Source organism: Emydura macquarii, unplaced genomic scaffold (genome assembly GCF_026122565.2).
Source record: "Emydura macquarii macquarii isolate MOO-44397 ecotype Brisbane River unplaced genomic scaffold, CSIRO-AGI_Emac_v2 contig_1851, whole genome shotgun sequence".
Classification (NCBI taxonomy): domain Eukaryota; kingdom Metazoa; phylum Chordata; order Testudines; family Chelidae; genus Emydura; species Emydura macquarii.
Window position 1 is genome coordinate 195,303 of NW_027131988.1, and position 21,213 is coordinate 216,515.

The 21,213-nt window shown below is 54.4% G+C and overlaps 1 protein-coding gene across 1 annotated transcript; it reads left to right on the forward strand.

The window, feature by feature from the left end:
* The first annotated feature begins 3,730 nt into the window (after positions 1-3,730).
* On the forward strand, positions 3,731-4,768 carry LOC137159319 (probable G-protein coupled receptor 33). Its single transcript, XM_067557477.1, has one exon. The coding sequence runs from the start codon at positions 3,731-3,733 to the stop codon at positions 4,766-4,768; it is 1,038 nt and encodes a 345-aa protein (XP_067413578.1).
* The last annotated feature ends 16,445 nt before the right edge of the window (positions 4,769-21,213 follow it).

Sequence of the window (21,213 nt, forward strand, 5' to 3'; positions counted from 1 at the left end):
CCAAGGTCTCCAGGATGCTGGGGGTGGGGGTGGGGGTCACGCTCACTTCTGTTCTCCCGTCCCCTAGTTCCATCCCCCCCCCCCCCGAACACACTCCTCCACCTGCGTCCCTGACACCATCATTGTTCAACTCCTCCCCTCCCCCCACGCACACTGTTTAGGGACGGATGTTTCCCAGGGGAGGATGCGTGCCGGAAGATTTGAGCTGTCCTATTTAGTAGGTGTATTACAGTAGCCCTGCCAACAGAATTGGTCCCTATGGTGCCAGGGCCCCGTTGGGCCGGGCACTGCCCAGACTCAGCAAGAGCCAGGCCCTGAGGAGAAACAGGCAGGGGTATGTTCCCTGTTTTATGGATGGGGAAACTGAGGCACAGAGCAATGCTGTGATCTGCCAAGGTCACACACAAAGTCTGTGGAAGAGATGGCAACAGGACCCAGGAGTCCTGGCTCCCAGCCCTTCCTCCTCCTCTCTAACCATTAGACTCCCCTCCCCTCCCAGCAGCCGCAGTGGGTCAGGGAGTCAAATTCTGGGGCTGGATTTAATAAAGGAGTTGAGTAATTGTATGACCATCAATAACATTTGCTACCATGGCAATAAGGCTAACGACAGAGGAAGGGTAATCAGATTTCCTGCCATGGGGTGAGTTGGTCACCCACAGAGGGGTGGCCCGGGGGGAGGGGAGGACTGGGAGTCAGGACGCTGGGGTTCTAGCCCAGTTTTGGGAGTGGAGTGGGGTCTAGTGGTTAGAGCAGGTGGTGCTGAAGCAAGCCAGGAGTCCTGGGTTCTATTCCCAGCTGAGGGGGAAAGTGGGATCTAGTGGTTAGTGTGGGGAACTGGGACTCAAGAAAAGAGAAGTGAGGATTCCTCTTTCACCTGCGTGTTCTTGGTAAGTCCCCTGGTGAAAGAATTAATGGAAATGCTGCCAGTTCCTTTTCTAGGTGAAATCCGTCAGTAACACTGAGCCCTCCCCAGCGTGTGCGTTACACAGACCCTGGCCACGGAGCTGGGACGCTGAGATACCCGGCGGGGAGCCAACTCTACTGGGAAAACAGACCCTCAACCTCATAGAATCCTAGGGTTGGAAGGGACCTCAAGAGGTCATCTCCCCAGGCCTGGATCGGGGCTGCAGCTGCACAGCTGGGTCAGGCCGGGATAGGACCAACAGATCCAGCCACACAGACGCCCCGTACAGCCCGGCAGGAGGTGAGTCGAGTCTGCCCTGCAGGTTCCTGGATGGGTTGCAGGAAGACTCAGAGCCCTGGGAAGAAATGAGCAGTCTGGGTTGGTTGAGGTGGGGTGCAGGGAGGCAAAGAAAGGGCCGGTGGAGGGTGGGGTTGAAAACACCCCTGACCAGTGTCTCATGGCATCAAGAAGGCTGATACCCCGAGCGCTGCTATGGTTAGAGGGCGAGTGCGTCTCTGGGCTGGAGAAACAGGGAGCTGGGGTCCGCTCTGGATACATCATAGGGGATGCCATGACTGGAGACTGCGCCCAGCTCTGGGGGGCTGCACATAAAAGAGGACATCGGGAAATCAGGGAGGGTTCAGAGAAGAGCGACGGGGATGATCTGAGGGCTGGAAAACCTGCCTGAGAGCCAGGGGATGGAAGGACTCACTCTGTGGTGTTTGTCCTGGAGAAGGCGAAGTGGGGGCTTGATCCCAGTCTATCAGTCCCCCCTCGGGAGGAGATTTCGGGGAGCTGAGGCTCATTAACCCAGCCGAGAAGGGAAGAGCAAGAGCCGGTGGCTGGGGAATGAAGCCAGAGAAATCGAGACTAGGAATAAGGGGCAGCTTTTCCCCAGGGAAGAAGATCCTTGGATCTTCTTGGAGGGGACCAGATCCTTGCAATGGCTGCCTCAGGGACAGGGTGGATTCTCCATCACAGAGCTTCCATCGAGAGCAGGTGTCTCTTGCCAAAAGCTCTGCTCTAGCTCGACCATCAGATATGGGCAGGATGGAGGAATCCTCAGTTCTGTGGCCTGGGTGTGCAGGAGATCAGATGGGAGGAGCAGAAGAGGAATAGAACCCAGGAGTTCTGACTTCCAATCCCCCCACCCCCCAGTCAAATCCATGGAAGGGCCGCGGGATGTAATTGACATGTGGGAAATCGGACACCAATCAAATCCATTTTCAATGCCATTAACCTGTGGAACACCTGATCACTGGATGCTGCCGGGGCCAATTGCTCAGCCCATTGATCTGATCAAGGGCAGCAGTTTCTCTCTCCTGGGGCTTTCGTTCCAGCTTTAGCCACAAGACCCCACCCCCAGGAGAGAGAGGCGGGCCAAGACTGCCAGATGGAAAGCCGCATCCAGAGACAGAAGCGTGCGTGGCACTTTCTCCTGCAGGCTTAGAAGTGCAGTAGTGAAACTGCTTCAGTTCTTTCTGAGTCAGCCAGACCGCAGTTCCCCTTCCTGCTGCCTCCCCCCAGCTTGCTGAGCCTCAGGCATTTCTCAGCCCTGTGCCCTCGCTCTAGCTAGCCAGATGTCACACACATTTATACCCCGCGAGAGGAGATCCCAGCGGAGAGTGCTCTGACTGAGAGGCAAATTTGCTCTGAATTCTCCGCCTCCAGAAATCTGTCTGTCTGGAACCCAGACAGGGCCTCTAGATCGTCCCAGTCCCATCTCCAGGTAGAGAGTCTCATCTATTCCCTCTGTACTGCGCCCAATCGCTTGTGTTTTTCTGGATCTTCTTCCAGAAAAACCACCAGGCGTTTGTCTGACTGTTCTTAAAAACCTCCAATGAAGGGGTTCCCACCGCCTCCCCTGGGGCCCATGCCAGAGCTAACGTCTCGGAGAGTTACAAAGTTTTTCCCAATGTCCAACCTAAAATTTAGTACAAATGTTAAAATTTGGGGAGTAAAAGTGTTGAGTTTTCAGTTTAAAAACCTTAAACTGATTTTTTTTAAAACAAAAACAGCCTGACTACTGGATTTTAAAACTGAAAAATCAACATTTTTAACCAAAGACCAGTTTGCAAAACTCAAATATTTTGCTAAAAGCGGTTTTCTGAAAAGGCAAGACTTTTACGAAGCCTCCAAATTGTTTTAATCAAAACTGATGTTTTGTAATCAAACCCCAGATATGGTGATTGAGACCTGCTTGGGTTTTTTTATTTCCTTTACCAAAAATCCATTTTCAAAAACCAAGCATTTGGGCTTAAAACAATTTTTGAAAACTGAACATTTGGCTCAAAACTCATGTTTTTCCTTCCCAAAACTGCCATTTTTTATCCAGCCCCCAAAACATTTACTGAAACTCCCAATTTTTTTACCGCAATCAGTTTCCAAACCCTGACCATGTTCAGTTTCTGCTTTTTCATTAACAACAAAACAACTGCATGAACATTTTGAAAAGTAACCAGAACTGGTTTGAAATTGCAAGTGATCCCTGACATTTTTCCAACTGGCTCCATGAAGTTCTCAGTCCTTGCTCTCACTTAGGAAGGGTGAGGTCATACAAAGACACTGATAAGAACGCTGCAACTATCCTCCTGGGCACAGAACGCTCAATGCAAGAGGTGACCCATAGTTCTAGCTTGTAGCCGTGACCCAGTTGCTGAGAGCACCCCACCTTGATATTTTGGAGGACCAGAGGGTGCCCAGAGAGGTCCTCTCTGATGGTGCCTTCCTAACACCTGTTATTTCTCCCTTTCTCCTCTTCCACTCTCCATCTTCCCCTTCTCTGTCGTCCCTTCCAATCCCTCTTCCTTCTCTCCCCAGGGCGCCATGGATCAAGGCAACATGACCTTTCCACTAAACCCGGAGGTGGATTCCAGCCAGACCCCAACAACTGTTAAGGCCACTCACCTGGCCTCTGCCGTGTTGCTCTTCGCCACCTTCCTGGTGGGCGTGGTGGGGAACGGGCTGTACCTGTGGGTGCTGTGGCTGAAGATGAGAAGGACGGTGACCACCCTCTGGTTCCTCCACCTGGTCTCCTGCTACTTCCTCTTCACCCTGCTGATCCCCTTCTTCGCTGTGTACATCCTCCTGGGTTTCCACTGGGTCTTCGGCACAGCCATGTGCAAACTCCTGAACATCTGCATCTCCCTGGGCATGTTCTCCTCCGTCTTCCTTCTCACCCTCATCAGCCTGGACCGCTACATCCTCACTCACTGTCCTGTCTGGTCCCGGCGTCACCGCACCTTGCCACGGGTCAGGAAGCTGGCTGTGGGCGTGTGGCTGGTCTCCTTTGCCCTCAGCGCTCCCTACCTGGTTTTTCGGGACACCCACAAGGTGGATGGGGGCAGGACTGTCTGTTTCAATAATTACTCCCTCTCTGGAGATAGGAATGGAGCCGATACACAGGCCTTCAGCAGACGTATCCACCTGGCCATCTTCATGGTCAGGTTCCTGTTGGGATTCCTGCTGCCCTTCTGCACCATCGCGGGATGCTACGGCTGGATGGGGCTGGAGCTGAAGGAAAAGGGGCTGGCCCGGACCTGGAAGCCCTTCAAAGTCATGGTGTCTGCAGTGGTGTCGTTCTTCATCTCCTGGCTGCCCTACCACCTCTACTACGGCCTGAAGTTCTTCAAAGAAGTGCCAGAGTTGGACACCATCCTGGTTATTTGCACTCTCACCTTCTGCTTCAATGCCTGCTTCACCCCCATCCTCTACCTCTTCGTGGGGCGGAGATTCCAGCAGGTGTTCAGGACTTCTCTGCTTGCTCTGCTTCGGGAGACTTTTGCTGAAGACCACAGCAGCAATGACGCTGTCTCCCATGAGAGCTGCGGGGTGGCAGCTGGCAAATCGGAGCTGCCTAACTAAGTTACAGGGCCTCTGGATTCAGGGACAGGGAGCTTAGAACCCAGGGTTCTAGATTAATGGATGTAGAGCTTAATGGCATCTATCTGTCCCAACATCTGAAATGCTGGTGTGAGGCAGCAAGTTCTAGAGACCTGGCATGTTCCACAATTTCATGGATTCCTGATCTCTTGACGCTTTTGCAAAAATCCAAATAGTTCCTGGCTGGGTCTAGAACATCTTGGGTTCTAGTTCATTCCCCATCAAGTCTCTGGTGTCATTTCATATGTTCCAAATTCTCAATTTGTTCTATGACATCATGGGTTATAGGTATCTCTCCCTTCAAACTCCTGATGGAGCCTTGTAGGTTCTCTAGCTTCCTGTTTTGTCCTATAACTTCATGAGTTCACGACCTATCATAGTCTAAAGACCACAGTTTCCCTGCATATTCTAGAGTTCTGATTTCTTTTGCATATGTATCTAGAAGCTTCTCCATCACAATAAACTCTCCTGTACAAAGCATCCCCCTCTAAAACTAGTACAGGCATCTAGACCACTTTGAACAAGAGCTGCATTTAGTCCCTGTTTTAGAATTCTAGGCATTCTAGATGACCCAGCTTTGAAGAGAGACAATAGCCAAAAACTCCTGATAAACTTCAGGCCTAAATACAGAGATAACAGCCAATCTGGAGGAGGAAAAACTAGTGCTAGAACAACTTAAATTCTGGATTGTTTGTGATCTTGAGTCACCAAATAGGTTCCAGAATATCCACTGAAAGCTTTGGTTTTGCATCTAGAATGTAGGAACATCTGCGGTTTGCTTTCAAAGATGGGTGACATCTAGACTAATGCAAGACATAGGGAACTGTGTTGTTCTGCAGAGCGATGTGGGTTCTAGAGGTCATTTGATCCAGAATGCAGGGTTTTTCTTTTGGAGCTGGGTAGGTCCTAGGTTCTAGATCAATCCAAGATGTCATGTTCTAGTCTCCTTCTGAATGACATGGTTACAAGATTTCAGATGATCTGGAATATTAAGGCTAGACCTCTTCCAAATGACATAGATTCTAGTTTCCAGGTGGTCTAGAATTTAGGATATTTCTCTTAAAGTGCTACTTCTTCTAGATCCCACAAGTCATAGGTGATTCTAAATACATGGGGTTCCAGATTTCATTCCGCCTAGACATCAGGATCTTTATTCTGAACACCATTTCTGGATTCTAGACTCATTCAGTGCAACAATAGTTATAATATCCTGCAGAAGGCCACTGGTTCTAGATGTCAGTAAGTCTAGAATGAATGGCTTTTTGACTGATCTGGCTCCTAAATTGTGCTCTGGATCAAACAGAAGGTCTCGGCTGCATGTAAGAATTATTGGTTGTGGTTCTCTGGCTGATGTCATACAGGAGGTCAGCCTAGTTGCGCATAAAGGCCTTTTCTGACTTTAAAATGTATGGTTCATAAATTCTAGGCACTTTCAAAGCATTACATAATCTAGAACAACATCTAGAACAACATGGATTCTAGGCATTATTGGCTCTAGAATTCAGATCTTTATGAAAACCCAGACTATATACTCTACAATTTTTATACATTCCTTTGATCAAGAAAAATAGATCAGATTAAAGGATATTTGATCTGCTATTTTACTTCTGCCAGATTTAGGAGTTAAATCATGATTAATGTATTTTATTAAATTTGATTAAAAGCAAAATGTCAAAATAGGGCAAAGTGCACTTTAAGATGCGAACTTTCATCACAGGAAAGGATAAATGTGCCCAATTCTAGATTGAAGTTGTTTGAGATGCCTGAAATTTATGGAGATACACTTCTTTTTTAGGTCACATCATATTAAGGAATGTCAGTGGGACTGTCAGATGTGCGCATGCACGCACGCGCGCGCGCACACACACACACACACACACACACACACACTGTTGGATAGCACTGATTCTTAAAATGAAGAGAAATAAAAACACATCCTGTCTCCATCTTTTTAAGTGTCACTTTAGTTCTTTTGACAGGTTTTGTCACATTAGACTCTCTCAGGACTTCTGGGTCCTATTCCCACCCCTGAGAGGGAGGTGGGGTCTAGTGGTTAGAGCAGGGTGGGCTGGGAATCAGGACTCCTGGATCCTATCTCCGGCTCTGGGAGGGGAGCAGGTCTAGTGGTCATCATGACTTTGTCCCAGCATGAGGAAGAGACCCCAGGAGTCCTGGCTCCCCGTTCTGTGATGCACAGTTTAGACAGGGTAGCAGACAGTACGTAAGAAAACCTCTGCTAGACGGATTAATGGATTAGATTAAACGGATTAACTACATCATTGTATTCCATTAAAAATGTAAAGGATTCTTGAATAGATTATCAGGATTATATTAAATACCTTCTGCCATATCAGCCTGGATGTTTTCATTATTTCGATCCAGTAGATCAGCTGATTGAATAGATTAGCTGGGGTAATTTAAAAGGATTCAAACAGGATAGCTGAGGGGGTCAAATATTAGTTTAGATTAGCGGGGCAGAGGGAATTAGCTGGTTTCCTTTTGAATAAACCGATGCAATTAACAGGATTAAGCGACTCCATGAGATGACAGAGATAAAGGGGGGGGGGGGGGGGATGAGAAACTAGCAGCCATTAAATACAACAGGAAAATAGAAAATCATAGCTAGAGAGTGGGTATGGAGACAGCTAGAGGGGGTGTATGGGGATGGACAGATGGAGGGGGTGTATGGAGACAGACGGATAGATGAGGGGTGTGGATGGGGATGGATAGCTAGATAAAGGGGTGTGAATGCCCCAGGATATCACTGAGCCTTCCTATTGATCGAGAATCCGGATCTGTGGTCAGAGGTCCCCCCACCCCCACCCATGCTCTGGATATAGGATAGGGGTACCGAGTGCCGCACTACAGCTCTGAGCTAGATTCCCAGGCCTCCCTCCCGCTCTAACCACTCCACTCCACTCCCTTCCCGGCACATAGAACCCAGGAGTCCTGGCTCCCAGCCCCTCCCTGCTCTTACCCACTAGCAGGAATCTCCACGGCGGCCCCCCTCGGTCTTGCCGCCTCGTGGCCGGTTGCGATAGGAAATCGATGGGCCAGTTGATAAGCCTGGTCAATTCCCCAGTGCATCCCTGTGACTGCTGAGTGGGCCGGCCGCGAGCCGGGGTCAGTCGAAGCAGCATGGTCCCAGGCCCGGCATCTGCATCGGGGCTCTCAAATCGGGGGCGTGAGGCTATTATGGAGAGGGCTGTGAGCTGTTACCCCCGCGCGTGCTGGTAAGGGGGGGGGTGGCATGGGGGAGGGGGGCCATCACTTTTGGGGGTGGGGCAGATGGTCACAACCTGAAATATTTTTAAAGGGCGTCCCAGCAAAAATGCAGTTTGAGAACTCCTGATCGACAGCCTGGGCCCCCTTTCGGGAGGGTTGCACGGAGCAGATGGGGCTGGGAGCCAGGACTCCTGGGTTCAATCCCCAGCTCCTGGAGGGGAGTGGGGTCTAGTGGTTACAGCATAGAAGGGGGGGCTGCTCTCCCTGGCAGTCAGGGCTGGCCCTGATGCACAACAGGGTACAGATCTCAGCTAGGCACTACCGTAATGCTAATAACAAGCGTGCAGCTAGATTTCTGCAGGGTGGTGGTTTGTGGAGCAGCTCCTGGCGCTGACGGATTCCGCCGGCTGGGCTGGGAGGGAAGGTGGGAAGCAAAGGGAAAAAATCAATGCGGCTGCTGCCTCCGCGGGAGAGAGACGGATGAAGGCAACAGCCCCGACATGCATCATCCTGGACGTGTTTCAGGGACGGGGATGCGATGGTGAAGAAAGATGAGATACCTGCTCAACCACCAGCCACCACTGCCCGCCCTCGTCAGGAAAGAACCCAGGAGTCCTGGCTCCCAAACCCCAAACTGCTCCTCTCCCCTCCCCGAGCTGGTGATAGAACCCGGCTCCTCTCCGCACGGTGGGGATAATTCTCTCATAAGACTCTCTCACAGACGGGGACACATATCTGCTCCAGCCTGCCAGCGCCTGCTGAGCTGGTAGGAACGTTGCTTACGCCTTGGGAAGAAAAATAATTTAAATACTTAATTATTAATCCGGATCGAACTTGTAATAACGGTCCTGGTGCGTGTGGCGAAGCCATAGATCTGGGCTGTGTGTTTATTCAAAGCTGTAATTGTATCGACAGGCTACATTCTAATTAACAGACGTTTAGCAAACAGCTTCGCCCATCGATCAGCCCCCATTGACCAGGTTCTGATTATCGGAGTCTAACGAGGCCAGGGGCCTGTCAGAAACGCTCCTTCCTTTCTTTCATTTCTCGGCTGGGGCTTACGTAGAGCAGGGATGGGGCAGGGGAGCTGGGGATGCAGCCACCTCTGGGGTGGGATGGCTGGAGAACAGCCACATAGCAACGCAGCACAGGGTGGCTCACCCGGCGGTCGGTCAGATCTTCGAGTATTGAGGGACAAACTCAGTTAGACGATCGATCGATCGATTGATCCTGGATCCCTTTATTCACCAGCTGTCCCATTGTTTTGTGTGGGTCTCCATACACTGCAGTGGACATTTTCCCATCTCACAGCACTGCCTATTTAAAACAAATGATTTCAGCAAATATTCTGCACCACGGCGGATAATAAAATAATAGCACTAAACCTTTGCCTGGCCCTGCGGCCCCTTCCCAGCGCAGCACACAGCAGTCATAAACGGCTGCCTCCAAAGCAACCTCTGAGAGGGGAGGATGTCGCTAGCTGTGGACGGGGAAAGTGAGTCGGGACAGAACCCAGGAGTCCTGGCTCCCTCCCCCGCCCCCAATCTAGAGGGGACAGCAAGGAGGAACGGAACAAGACAAAGGCGGGACGGAGAGAGACAGGCCGTTCGCTCATGAATACTGCGGGAGGAAACTCTCTCTTTCACGCCGGCCTTCTTTTCCTTCCTCACTCACTTTTTCTTTCATTTGTTCTTCCCCTTAGTCACCTTTTCATTCATCCACTGATTCACTTTGGTCTCTCTTATGTGTTTTCTCTCCCTCTGCCGCCCCAGTCCAGGCCCTCGGCTGCGCCCCCCGGCCTCTCTATGGGCTGCCCCGTCATTTTCCAGCCAACACCAGGGCACTGGATCCACGCACTGGCGAGAAAGGGCCTGGATCACGGGATGTGTGTGTGTGTGTGTGTGTGTGTGTATGCCTACTGCCCCCTACTGGAGTGCTGTGCCCTTCTGCGTGTGTAGGTGTGTGTGTGTCTCTGCTGCCGCTGCAGGGCTCATCCCCTCCAGCAGGGGGCAGTAGGGGTGACTGACACACACACACACACACACACAGGGCAGGGCTGTCTCTCCAGCAGGGGGCAGCAGAGATGATGCTCTCTCTCTTTCTCTCTCACACACACACACACACACACACACACACATCTCTGTAACCCCCCCGCCTCCCGAGTCTCTCCTTGACCTGCATGTCAGCTTTGTTCTGTACCAAGGAAATGAGCCGCGATCAGATTCTTTGCTATGAAATGTCACCCTAAATATATATATTATCTCGCGGGGAGGGGGGAGGAGAATATAGATAAAACTTACTAAAATTATGTTGTTATGGCAACATCTCCGGGCCGCCGCCTCGCCGCGCGGCAGGGGAAATATTGTCCAATACATCATGCGCCCGGGGACCTGACAGCAAGAAAATTGTCCCTAACCAGCTCCTGTCGGGGTGATTTATAAGTTCTTAATTTCCCGGTGACACCAGGGTATTTAACTTCATTTGCTGCCGCCCCCCCCCCCCCCGCACACACCTGCCCCTCGCCCTCTACCCCTTCGCTTTGAACTGACACGCTGCCCCCATCTGCAAGATGGCAAGTCCACTCTTCGGGGAGGTCAGTGGGGGGGGGTCACCTCTCTGAGGGAGGGGGTCTTTAATTCGCACTTGGCTGGCTCAGTGGGGTGGGGACGGGGATACGATGCCTTTCTCCTTGCGGGGGCGCCGGTTCTGATCAGGCCCTGGGATCCTGCCCGGCCGATGCAGACAGGCATGAATTCCTTTCGTCCAGAGCTTCCCTCATTCTTCATTCTGCCGGGGCTAAACTGGACAATGTGTCTCAGCGCTAAGGAGACCGGCCCCAGACTTGCGCTGAGCGAAGCAGGGAAGAGAAGAGTGTAACTTACCCTGGCTTTCCCCCTGCCCTGTGCACCATGGGAGGGGAGCGGGGTCTAGTGGCTAGAGCAGGAGGGTTGGGACTCAGTCAGGACTCCTGGGTTCTAGCCCCACCTGGAGGGGAGGGGCTGTCTAGTGGTTAGAGCCGGGGAGGCAGGGAGGCTGAGAGCCAGGACTCGGGGACTCTATCCCTGTCTCTAGGAGGGGAGTGGGGTCGAGTGGTTAGAGCAGAGGGGCTAGGAGCCAGGACTCCTGGGTTCTCTTTCTAGATATGAAAGCGTTGCTCCACTGGAGTCAATGGGGCCAGACCCACAGCTGGGGTCAATGGGCCGTCGCTGCACTGAAATCAGCGCTGTAGCGAACAGAGGGGGCTGGACTCCTGGATCTTTTCGAACGCCACTAAGGAATGAAACTCGGACATTCACCTGGCTGCCGGACGATCTGCCGCATGAGATCTTATGACGCCTCTAAACCAGGCTCCCCCGGCTCTGCAGCCCTCCTGCAGAACGTGTGGATAGGAGGCCGGCTCCAGGGATCCCGCTCGCTGGTGATCTAGGTAAAAGAAATGGGGCTCGGGGGGAGGAGGTCAGTCACGATCAGGGTGTGGTGGGAACGCAGCCGACTGGGGAGTCCAGCAAGCCGGCCAGTCTGGGGCACTTCCAATGCAGGTGAGAAGAGCTGTGGGGCCAGGGAAAGGAGGAAATCCAATCAGATCGAGGGTAATGGTACGGCCAGAGAGCCCCGCCGGGACGTTTCCCCCTGGAATGGTTTTGCCGGTGCCCAGGCTGCAAAGAGAGGGCAAATCTGCACAAAGCAGGGAGGGTCACGGTCGGGATTCCCATGGGAGACACTGGGGCAAACGTTAATGCGGCTCACTAGGGGGCGCTGTGCTCTCAGAGTCGGGGCTGGCTCGGATGCCCCCCCACGGTGCAAGGGGGCGCTGGGCTGAGCCATCTCCGGGTAAACGTTTCAAAGCTGTTTCGATGAGTTTCCGTCTTGGAAGGCCAAAGGGCCCGTGGACAGACGGAGCTGCAGAGCGACGTTTTCCTCCCTCAAAAGGCTTTTCATTAGAAGGCTGGAAGATGGGTTTTAATTAGATTAGGAAGTCGTTTGTCAACTAATTAATTGGCTTTTCCCAGATACCTGGAGCCATTAGCTCGGAAAGGGCTGGAGAGCAGAAAAGAGGTGTGTGTGTGCGCGCGTGTGTGCGCGCGTGCGTGTGTGTGTGTGTCTGAATGTGAGTGAATGAATGAATGAATGAACAATCAGTTGTGTGTGAATGAATGAGCGAACATTTGTGTGTGTGTGTGTGTGTGTGTGTGTGTGTGTGTGTGTGTGTGTATGAGTTGTGTCTGTGATCTCTCTGTCTTCTGGTGTGTGAATTGTGCGTGTGTGGGTGTGTTCATGCCCACCACCACAAGCCGCACAGAAACTCATAAGGTCAAAAGGGTTAGAGGTCACCTTCTGACATGGCTTGTGGCCTGCACGCACACACACCAGATCACACACACACACCAGATCACGCACACACACACCAGATCACGCACACACACACCAGATCACACTGTCCCAGCACCTTGCAGAGGTCATACGGTCATGTAACAAAGGTCTTTAGCCTGGGGTCATATGACAAATGTCAAACCGTGGCATCAAAGGGTCACATGACAGGAGCAGCGTCAACGAGGTGAACGTTTTGGGTCGTGGGTCAAGGGTCATGTCAAGGCTGAGGCTGTGAGACCGAGAGCGCTAGAACCAGGGTCAAAGTGCAAAGGTCACGTAGATGCAGGCCAGGCACGGGGGCGAAGGGGCGAACAGGTGGAGATCAGGCGCGAGGGTCCAAGATCAAAGGTGATGCAGGGACATGGAGCACGAGTGGATATCAGGAAGTGCAAAGACATGGTAGGGGTGAAATCAGGAAGGTCTGATCAAGGTCAGCTCCCAGACGCCTGCACCGGGCAGCACCGGATGGGGAGGAGATGAGCAGCCCTCAGCGCTGAAGGAACAGGTCCAGGACTCCTTAGACAGGCTGGACGTGCACAGGTCCATGGGGCCGGGTGCGGTGCAGCCGAGGGGCTGATGTGATTTCAGAGCCACTGGCCATTGTCTCTGAAAAGTTGCCACGATTGGGGAGGTCCTGGATGATTAGAAAAAGGCAAATCTAGTGCCCATCTTCAAAAAGGGGAAGGAGGATCCGGGGAACTACAGACCGGTCAGCCTCACCTCAGTCCCTGGAAAAATCATGGAGCAGCTCCTCAAGGAATCCGTTCTGAGGCACTTGGAAGAGAGGAAGGTGATCAGGAACAGTCAGCAAGGGCAAGTCACGCCCGACCAACCTGCCTGATTCTACGATGATGGCTCTGGATGTGGGGGAAGCCATGGACGTGATATACCCTGACGTTAGCAAAGCGTTTCAAAGGGTCACCCCCAGTATTCTATCAGCCGGTTACGGGAGGATGGGCCGGACAATGGACAATAAGATGGATAGAAAACTGGCTAAATCATTGGGCTGCACAGGTAGTGATCAATGGCTCCGTGTCTAGCTGGCAGCCGGTCACAAGCAGAGTGCCCCAGGGGTCGGTTCTGGGGCCGGTTTTGTTCAACATCTTCATTGATGATCTGGAGGATGGGGTGATGCACCCTCAGCAAGTTTGCGGACGACACTAAGCTGGGGGGAGTGGTAGACACGCTGGAGGGCAGGGATAGGATACAGAGTGACCTAAACAAACTGGAGGTTTGGGCCAAAAGAAATCTGATGAGGTTCAGCAAGGACAAGTGCAGAGTCCTGTACTTAGGACGGAAGAATCCCATGCACAGCTACAGCCTGGGGATCGATGGGCTAGGCAGCAGTTCTGCAGAAAAGGACCTGGGGGTTACAGTGGATAAGCAGCTGGACAGGAATCAACGATGCATCCTTATTGCCAACTAACAGCGGATTGGGCTGCATTAGTAGGTGCATTGGCAGCAGATCGCGGGAAGTGATTATTCCCTCTATTCGGCATTGGTGAGGATGCATTTGGAATATTGTGTCCAGTTTTGGGCCCCCACCACAAAAAGAATGTGGACAAGTTGGAGAGAGTCCAGCGGAGGGCAACAAAAATGATTAGGGGCTGGAGCACAGGACTTATGAGGAGAGGCTGAGGGAACTGGGCTTGTTTAGTCTCTAGAAGAGAAGAACGAGGGGGGATTTGATAGCAGCCTTTAACTACCTGAAAGGGGGTTCCAGGGAGGATGGAGCTAGGCTGTTCTCGGTGGTGGCAGATGGCAGAAGTTGCAGTGGGGCAGGTCTTGGTGAGATATTAGGAAAACCTTTTCCCCTAGGAGGGGGGAAGCACTGGAATGGGTTACATAGCGAGGTGGTGGAATCTCCATCCTTGGAGGTTTTTAAGACCTGGCTTGCCAAAGCCCTGGCTGGGATGGTTTCGCTGAGGTTGGTCCTACTTTGAATAGGGAGTTGGACTAGACACCTCCTGACGTCCCTTCCCACCTTCATCTTCTATGATCTTATGTCAGCTCAAAGGAGTGGTGAAGCTGAGGTCCCTGGGTAGGGGTCTCCCTCCCGGTACAACCTCAGACTGGGGGTTTGATCTGGGGTGGGGGGGCCTGGAATGAACCCCCATCCCCCGATCTCAGGAGACAGAAAGGCCAAGGGTTAAACAAGCCAAATAACGCCGCGGCCCCAGCACCAGCATATTTCCACCCACCAGCCCCCACTCCCCTCCCAGAGCCGGGGATAGAACCCAGGAGTCCTGGTGCCCAGCCCCCCACTCTAACCACTAGACCCCGCCAGTTGCACACTGTGGGACTCCGGTGCCCGGGGGCCAGTGCTTGCATTTGTGCCCCCCCCGCACGAAGCCTGCTCCCAGCAGCAGCAGCAGCAAGACTCAGCCTCGCCTACAGGTCTCTGCCCTGCCAGCCCCGGCCCCCCCTGCTCCCTCTCCCCGCAGCACAGCCGCGGCGCTGCCTGGAGGGGGCGCTGCCAAGCGGCGTTCCCGAGCCAGCCGGAGCCCGACCCGCCCTGCCTAGGGCGGGAGACACCTGCGCGTGCACAAGCGGGGGGACCAGCGTGGGAGCGCGTGCCTCTCGGCCCGGGGCCGGCACTACAGCATGGGTGGAAGCCGGCACGCGGCGCACCCCAGGGATCCCTCCGAGCCAGCGCCTGGGGGCCATGGCCCCCCCGTCCGCCACTGCACCCCACTCCCCTCCCAGAGCTGGGGAGAGAACCCAGGAGTCCTGGCTCCCTTCCCCTCCTCCCCCCTGCTCTAACCACTAGACCCTGCTGCTCTCAGCCAATTAATACTAACCCCACTGTGGTGCAAATGATTTTATTTAGATTTTATTTTCCTTTGGAAATTGCCTGGTAATCTGCTCTCTAATCGCCGCTGCGGAGGTGATTATGCAAATAGCATGCAAATGAAGCACAAATCAAAGGGAGGTGGCGGGGGAGGGGGTGCATTGAAGGCTGGGGAGCGGAGGTGGGGGTGGGATTTCAGGGTCATTTGGTGGCTGATGTGAAGGAGATGGAGGCAGAAATGTCACTGGCGTCCTAGCTAGAGAGGGGGGTTTCTGGGGAGGGCTGGGTGATAGCTAGAGGGTTTCTGGGGATAGCCAGAGAAGGTGTGTGGAGCTGGACGGGTGGATGATGGTGGTGGCTACACATTTGCCGTGTTGCTGTAGCCGTGCGGGTCCCAGGATCTGAGACGCCCGGCAGGGAGGGAAAAGCTTTTATCGGCCCAAGGTCTGCCCGGGAGAGAGACGAACGTTTGAGCCGCGCTGACCCGACCCAGAGCTCCGGGAGCCTGTCTGTCTTTCTCCCAGCACGGCTCCAACATCACTGCAAATCACTTGTCTGTCTGTCTGTCACTGCCCCCTTCTAGCTGTACACCACTGGTCCCCAAACTGTTTCAGTCACGCCCCCCCCTTACTCCCAACGTCATCTAACCACACGCGGTCAGGAGCCGGGAGCGGGGTGGGGGGCCAGGTCGGGAACCAGGGGCTCAGGCCGGGACCAGGAGCCGAGGCCAGGGGCAGGGCTGGAGCAGAGCTGGGGACAGAATGGGTCTGGGTGATGCTCGCACCTCAGTCTCCTAGGGGCTAGGTCAGACCCCGCTGTGCCCCCCAAATATTCATTTGTGCCCCCCTCGGAGAGCACGCTCATCAGTTTGGGGACCACTGCCCTACACATACACATGCAGGGCCCGTTACTGCTCCGGGCTTCAGCATCCCCCCCTGACCTTCTGCTGTTCAGCCTGTACGTTCCCTGAGGCCGGGTCTGTGTCTCTGTGGGTCTGTGCAGCGCCCGGCGCGACGGGGCCCCCAATCTCAGGCCTTTCCTCTCTAGCCTGTTCCCGGTCGGCGAGAGCAGTGCAGCAGAGATCTCTGTTTGGTACCAGGTGAGGAGCCAGTCAGATTCCATTAGCGTCTAGAGCGCCCCCAGGGGAGGTTCCCGCAGACAGCGGTGAAATCAGGCCCGGCTGGGCTCAAATTTTCTTTAGGGACCAAGGGGAGGGTTTGGGGCTGGGATCTGGTGGCTTCAAAACCCTCTGGACTGAATGAGGGAGGCAGAATGAAAACTGGGGCTGGAACTGAGCAGCTGTGGGGCACCAATGCTCCTTTTCCTGGGGCATGGTGTGTGACACTGACACACACACACACACACACACACACACCAGGGCTGGGACACGCCCTAAAAGTTTCTTCCCCTCCAGCTGTAAGGTGGGGGGCTGGCTCCAGGAGGTGTGGAGTGGGGGACGGGGCCTTTCCCCTCTGGGGGGCACCGGCTCCTATCTGTGGGATTTAGCCCCCCCAGCTCAACGGTTCACCGGCCCCATGTGCAAATTGAGTTTGCCTGGTCTCAGCCCCCATTCCCAGCAGGGACAGGGCCCCACACATGCCCCATGGGGCTGGACAGGCCCCAGGGACACAGCCCCTCTAGCAGTGGCGCACTCAGGGTGCTGGGGGGTGGGTGGCTATATGTATCTGGTGGGTTGTGGGGGGGCTGGAAACCAGGTGTGGGGGGGAAACCTTCTCCCCACCCCCAGGCTGGGCTGCAGCCAGTGGCTATTAAATTCCCCACCCACCAGCCTAGTGCCCCAGATCCACAGGCCTCCTCCGCGGGCCCCAGACCCCCCCCCACACACACACACACGTGTGCCCGAACACGCCTGCTACGAATCCCACGCTCGCTGCACACGCCAGCCTGATAGCTTTGCGCCGGGCGCCACCTGCTGGCCACTGTCTTGTGTGCACCCGCCACAATTCCGCGGTGGTCAGGGCCTGTCCCGATGCTGCAGCGCGGCGCTAGGGGGCGCTGTGCTGCGGGGACCATCCCGGGTCCTGGATGTTGCAATCAAAGGGAATCGGAAATCAAAGGAGCCTGCAGTGTGTGTGTGTGGGGGGGGAGGGGGGGATGAGCCCTGCTCTGTGCACCTGTGTCTATTTGTGTCATTATGCATGTGTGTATGTTTGTGTTCACAGCTGATTGCATCTGTGTTTTTGTGTCGCTGTGTGTGTGTACACCTCTGGCTGTATATGAGTATTTGTGTGTTTGTGTGTATTTGTGTCTCAGTGAGTGTGTCTTTGTGTGTGTGTCTCTATTTGTGTCATTATACATGTGTGTATGTTTGTGTTCACAGCTGATTGTGTCTGTGTTTCTGTGTGTGTGTGTTTGTGTCTCTGGTTGAGTATCAGTATTTGTGTCTCTGTGTGTGTTTGTGTGTAGTTATGTCTCAATGAGTGTGTCTTTGTGTGTGTTTCGTTGTTGGTGAGGCTGAGCCCTGCTCTGTGCACGCATGTGTCTATTTGTGTCATTATGAGTTTGTGTTCTCAACCGATTGTGTCTGTGTTTTTCTGTCTCTCTGTGTGCGTGTTTGTATCTCTGGCTGTGTATGAGTATTTGTGCCTGTGTTTGTGTGTACTTGTGTCTCAGTGAGTGTGTCTTTGTGCATTGTGTGTGTGGTTCATTGCTGTGGGAATGAGCCCTGCTCTGTGCACGTGTGTGTCTATTTGTGTCATTATGCATGTTTGTGTCCGCAACCGACTGCGTCTGTTTTTGTGTGTGTTTGTGTCTCTGGCTGTGTATGAGTATTTGTGTCTCTGTGTGCGTTTGTGTATACTTGTGTCTCAGTGAGTGTGTCTTTGTCTCTCTGTGTGTGTTGGAGTCTGCAAGCTAGTTATCGGACCCTGGCAGCTCCCTGCAGCACAGCGCCCCCTAGTGCCGTGCCAGGCCATAGACTGTCAGGGGACAGCCCCACCTAACCTGCATGCAGACGAGTTGCTGATTGGCTGGACTGGGTAGTTTGCATTGCAAATTCCTGGCACAATTTCTGCTCTGTCTGAACTCAGCCAGGGACCCAAGACCTGAGGTTTCCTGCCCTGAGCAGGTCAGAGACAGAAATAGAGCCCAGGAATCCTGACACACACACACACACACACACACACACCCAGCCCACTTGCTCTAACCACTAGACCACACCTCCCTCCTAGAGCTGGGACTGGAACCCTGGAGTCCTGACGCCCAGTCACAGTGACCGATGAGGCTGCGAGATCCCTTTATGCTGAGCGAGGTCCAGCCTCGATTTTCAAAAACGTTTTAGGCACTTTGGGAGCCAAAACCCCACTGACAGTCAATGGGATTTTGGCTCCTAAATCCCTTTTGAAAACTAGATTTAGGCGCCTCGGTGGGCTTGGCCTCGCAATGATGAGTGCGGCGACACCGGCAGAGCTTTACAAGTCTGGGTCTGTAGGCGCTGGGTGCATCTTTTAATGTGTCCATTGCGTAAAGTCCGGCGCCAGTTCCTGCATTTATGGACTTACCACCCCCTTGCACATGCAAAACCATCCGCTGCCTGGCCGGCCTTGTGGATTTGTTCTGCATGCCGACGCCTCGTTTGCATTTCAGGCCCTGGGTGCACGTTATATAGGCAAATTGCAAAGCCTGGTGCACGTGTTGTATATACAGATATATCGTGGGCATTGAAGACCAGGGGGTCTGCTTTCTGTGCGCAGATGCAGGCTTTGGATTTGCGTTTGTAAGCGCGTCGGCTCCGTGAGAGGCCACAGCGGCTTCCTACAGACAGGGAAATCGCTCGCGCTAGGCGAGTGAGCAGTCTTAGCAATCCACCCTTAGGCAGGGTGGGCACCCAGTCTACTGCTCAGGCCCCCAATCTGGGTGAGCGAACAAGGAGTCAGTTGCTCCAACCCTTAGGCAGGGTGAGCAGCGGTCGAGGCAACGGCTTCAGGAGCAGTCAGGAGAAAGATTCTCCTGAGGGTGGCTAGGGAAAAGGGGAAGGGGACGCAGGCCCACCCGTCTCCACTGCGTCCCAGCCCAGGGCCCTAGTAGTGGCAGAAGCGGCTGCCACTGTGTCGGTGGGGCTCCCGCAACACACCGACTATATTGTGGCTTCAGCCACAGGCTGTGGCTGTCCCTGGGCTCTTCCTCCCCACTGACCCCAGTACCTGCCTCCTCCGTGCTGTGAGGATAGTCCGCCTGGGGTAGCGCCGTCAGTCCCTCTTCGCAGTTCCTCCAGATCCGGCCCGGGCTCTGGGGGTGCCCGCCACTCGGGCTGCTCCGGGGTCTCGGCCCAGTCTGGTGGTTCTGGAGCACGGGCCCAGGCTCGGGGTAGCTCGGCCCAGTCGTCCTGGCCGGGTTGCCTGGTCCAGCTCCGTGAAGGCCCTATCCAGTCCCCAGGCCCAGGTGGGGCCGGGGTTCGTCAGCGGCTCAGCTCTGGCCTAGGCCTCTGCTGGCAGCGCCGCCCGTCTGTCTCTGGCAGCAGTCTGGGGCCTACTGAGCTCAGGGGCCTGGCTTTTATACTTCCCCTTCCTGTCAGGGCTCCGCCCCGCTGCCGCTGATTGGACTGGCTGGGTGGTCCTATCACGGCCCGGGTCCCTTGTTGCCGGGCAGACTCTGTGGAAGGGCGTGGGGTGGTCCAATCAGGGTGCTCGCGCCCTTCCTCTGGCTGTGGCTCCATGGGAGGCCACAGTGGCTTCCTACAGCGTTCTATAGGCAAACGCGTGGGGTGCATTGCCCAGCCTGATGCATGCATGTTATATGCAAACGCGTGGGGTGCATTGCAGAGCCCGGCACATGCAGTCTATATACAAATGCATCTGGTGTCTTGCAGAGCCGGCTGCATGCACTAGAGAGGCAAATGCCTCATGCACACAACAGATCTGGTGCCCCCAGTTGCAGGCGTTAAAGGGCCCTATCGTCGCAAGAGCATTGACTGCAAACTCCGACACCGGCAGCGCTGAGGCCGGGGAGGCAGGATCTAGAAATACCCCCCGTGCACTGCAAAGCACCTCTTGGCGGCCTGCGTTTCATGGACTGCAGCGGCACGCACGCAACGCCTGCCCCTCTGTGTCTGCACGTATGCATGGCTCACAGACGCAGAGCAATGCAGCCCCAGCACTGGGGAAGTGATTTTCTCACTGCCTGCCCATGCTCGCTCATAGCCAGCTTCCTCTCTTGAACCTGAGCCCCTTTCACTCTGCTCTCTGCTGCGCTTCTCATCCCTCCGTCGCTCCTCAGATACCCCAGAGCTGCTGACTCGGCCTGTTTATAGACTCCAAAGTTATCGGGGAATCCCTGCTGACAAGGGGCACAATGAAATAACCCCCGGCACGGCCCATCCTCAGCTCCGCCCATCCATTCATCCATCCATCCCCACATGCCTTTCTGTCCATTCCCCCATCCCTCCCTCCCTCCCTCTATCCATCCATCCATCTCCCCTGCACCCATCCATCCATCCCCACACCCCCCACGTATCCATCCCTCCATCCATCCATCTCCCCTGCACCCCTCCATCCATCCATCCCCACACCCATCCATCCCCGCACATACACTTCGATGGTCCCTGCCACCCCCTGCCATCTATCCACCCCTCCTACCCACCTTTTCATCTATCCATTCCCCCACACACCATCCATCCACCCATCCATTCCCTCCCCCCAGCCTCCATCCATCCATCCATCCATCCATCTATCCACTGGTCCCAACACCATCCAGTCTCATCCTATCCCACCATCCCCACACACCCCCTGGGGTCAATCCATCACATTCACCCCCGGCTCATGAATCTAACCCGTTACCTAACCAGCCCCAGCTGGCAGCCCTTGGCTGTTTCTGACCCATTCCCGGTGTCCCTGAGCGCCAGTAGATATCATCCACTCCTGGCCTGCAGGGCAGCCTGGTGGCCCAGGCTCTGTGGGTTCTAGTCCAGGGGAGTCCCATACCTCCCACCCAGAGCTGGGGCCCCGTCGCTGGGAGCTGCCATGGTGGAGGGCAGATGTGATGTGCTTTGTGGTCGTGAGCCGTCTCATCACAGAGCCGGGAT